This window comes from Octopus bimaculoides, chromosome 15 (genome assembly GCF_001194135.2).
Source record: "Octopus bimaculoides isolate UCB-OBI-ISO-001 chromosome 15, ASM119413v2, whole genome shotgun sequence".
Classification (NCBI taxonomy): Eukaryota; Metazoa; Mollusca; class Cephalopoda; order Octopoda; family Octopodidae; genus Octopus; species Octopus bimaculoides.
In genome coordinates, this window is record NC_068995.1 from 36,940,432 (window position 1) to 36,941,759 (window position 1,328).

General features: G+C 35.0%; 1 protein-coding gene across 1 annotated transcript in view; it reads right to left on the bottom strand.

Annotated features, from left to right (window-relative positions):
* The window catches only part of LOC106875431 (protocadherin Fat 4), a 483,512-nt gene that overhangs the window by 8,581 nt on the left and 473,603 nt on the right, over positions 1–1,328 (bottom strand). Inside the window, exons 40-41 of the mRNA XM_014923579.2 lie at positions 1,091–1,264; positions 866–1,005 (exon numbers count right to left, since the gene is read on the bottom strand). Of these exons, the coding sequence (XP_014779065.1) occupies positions 866–1,005; positions 1,091–1,264 (314 nt within the window). The remainder of the gene's footprint in view (positions 1–865; positions 1,006–1,090; positions 1,265–1,328) is intronic.

Here is a 1,328-nt window from a genome sequence, read left to right on the forward strand (position 1 = left end):
AATAAGAGGAATATATTTAAAGTATAAAGCTTTGTATGAGCTTTGTAGTGTTACATACTGATTATCACACATTCTCTGATAATAAGACGAAAATGTTAAAAACAGTGTAAGTATGAAAATACATATACATATTCTTTGATAATAATAGAAAATGTTAGAAACAGTTTAAGTATCAAAATACATATATACATTCTTTGATAATAATAATAAGAAGAATATGTTTGAAACAGTTTACAACGTTGTTATAACAAAAAGGATTTGGTAAAATATGTATATATATACCCAGGAAATATATTTAAGAGTTCGCAAAAAGTTGAGGAGGAACTGACCTAGCTTTTTTCTCTTGTGTGTATTGAGGGAATGTTTGCTGTCTTAACATTCCCTCACTGACTTCGGTGAGATTTGAACTTGGAATGCAGAGAGCCAGAATAACTACCATAGGATATTATATTATGTTCTAGCGAACTTGCTTTGAGTAAGATCGTCTTCATCTATCCCTCTCTCCATCCATCTTTTCTGCCCACAATACTGGGGTGGGTCGTAGGGCAGAATCCTCAACCATCTTTTCTATAGGGTTCTATCAGAAGTAACTATCATAAAACTTTTAGGCTGAATTCTCAAGTATGATTAACTGAGACTAGGATATTATTGAACCATCTCATTCTTGGTTTACCACTAGATCTCCTGCCGATTGGCTCGGCTTGAAGAATCCGCGTTATGATCCTATCTCACGTGCTTAACAACAGTAGTGTGACCACCCAATGCGAAGAAGCGGCTCGATCTGTAGAGATTCCCTGATCACTGAGCTATGCACCCTGTCAATGGCTGCAAGGCAGGGATAAGAATTAATGTAGCGAAGACTGACACATTGGTCGTCAAGAGAAAGTCTTCCAAATGCGTTCTGCATGCTAATGGAACATCGCTGAGACAGGTAGAGAAGTTTAAACGTCGTGGGGCCATATTCACGTGTGATAATGTATCGTCTTCATACGTTAAACAAAAGACCTGCAAAAATGTAAACTCAATGATGATAAATAAATAAACAAAAAGGACAAAAGTAGATTTCATTTGATATAATTAGCTGCATTACCTTTAGATGAAACTGACGATCAAACTCTCGGTCTATGTTACCAGGACGTGCAACGTAGATAGTACCTGTTTTAGAGTTAATCTTGAACAGATCACTTTTTGCTCCTTTCAGGCTGAATTGTATTTGTCTGTTGTTTGCTGTAGCATCTTTATCAATCACAGTCATATTTTTAGACTGAAAAACAAATGACATTGATTATATAATATATATGATATAATTATATATACACACATACATA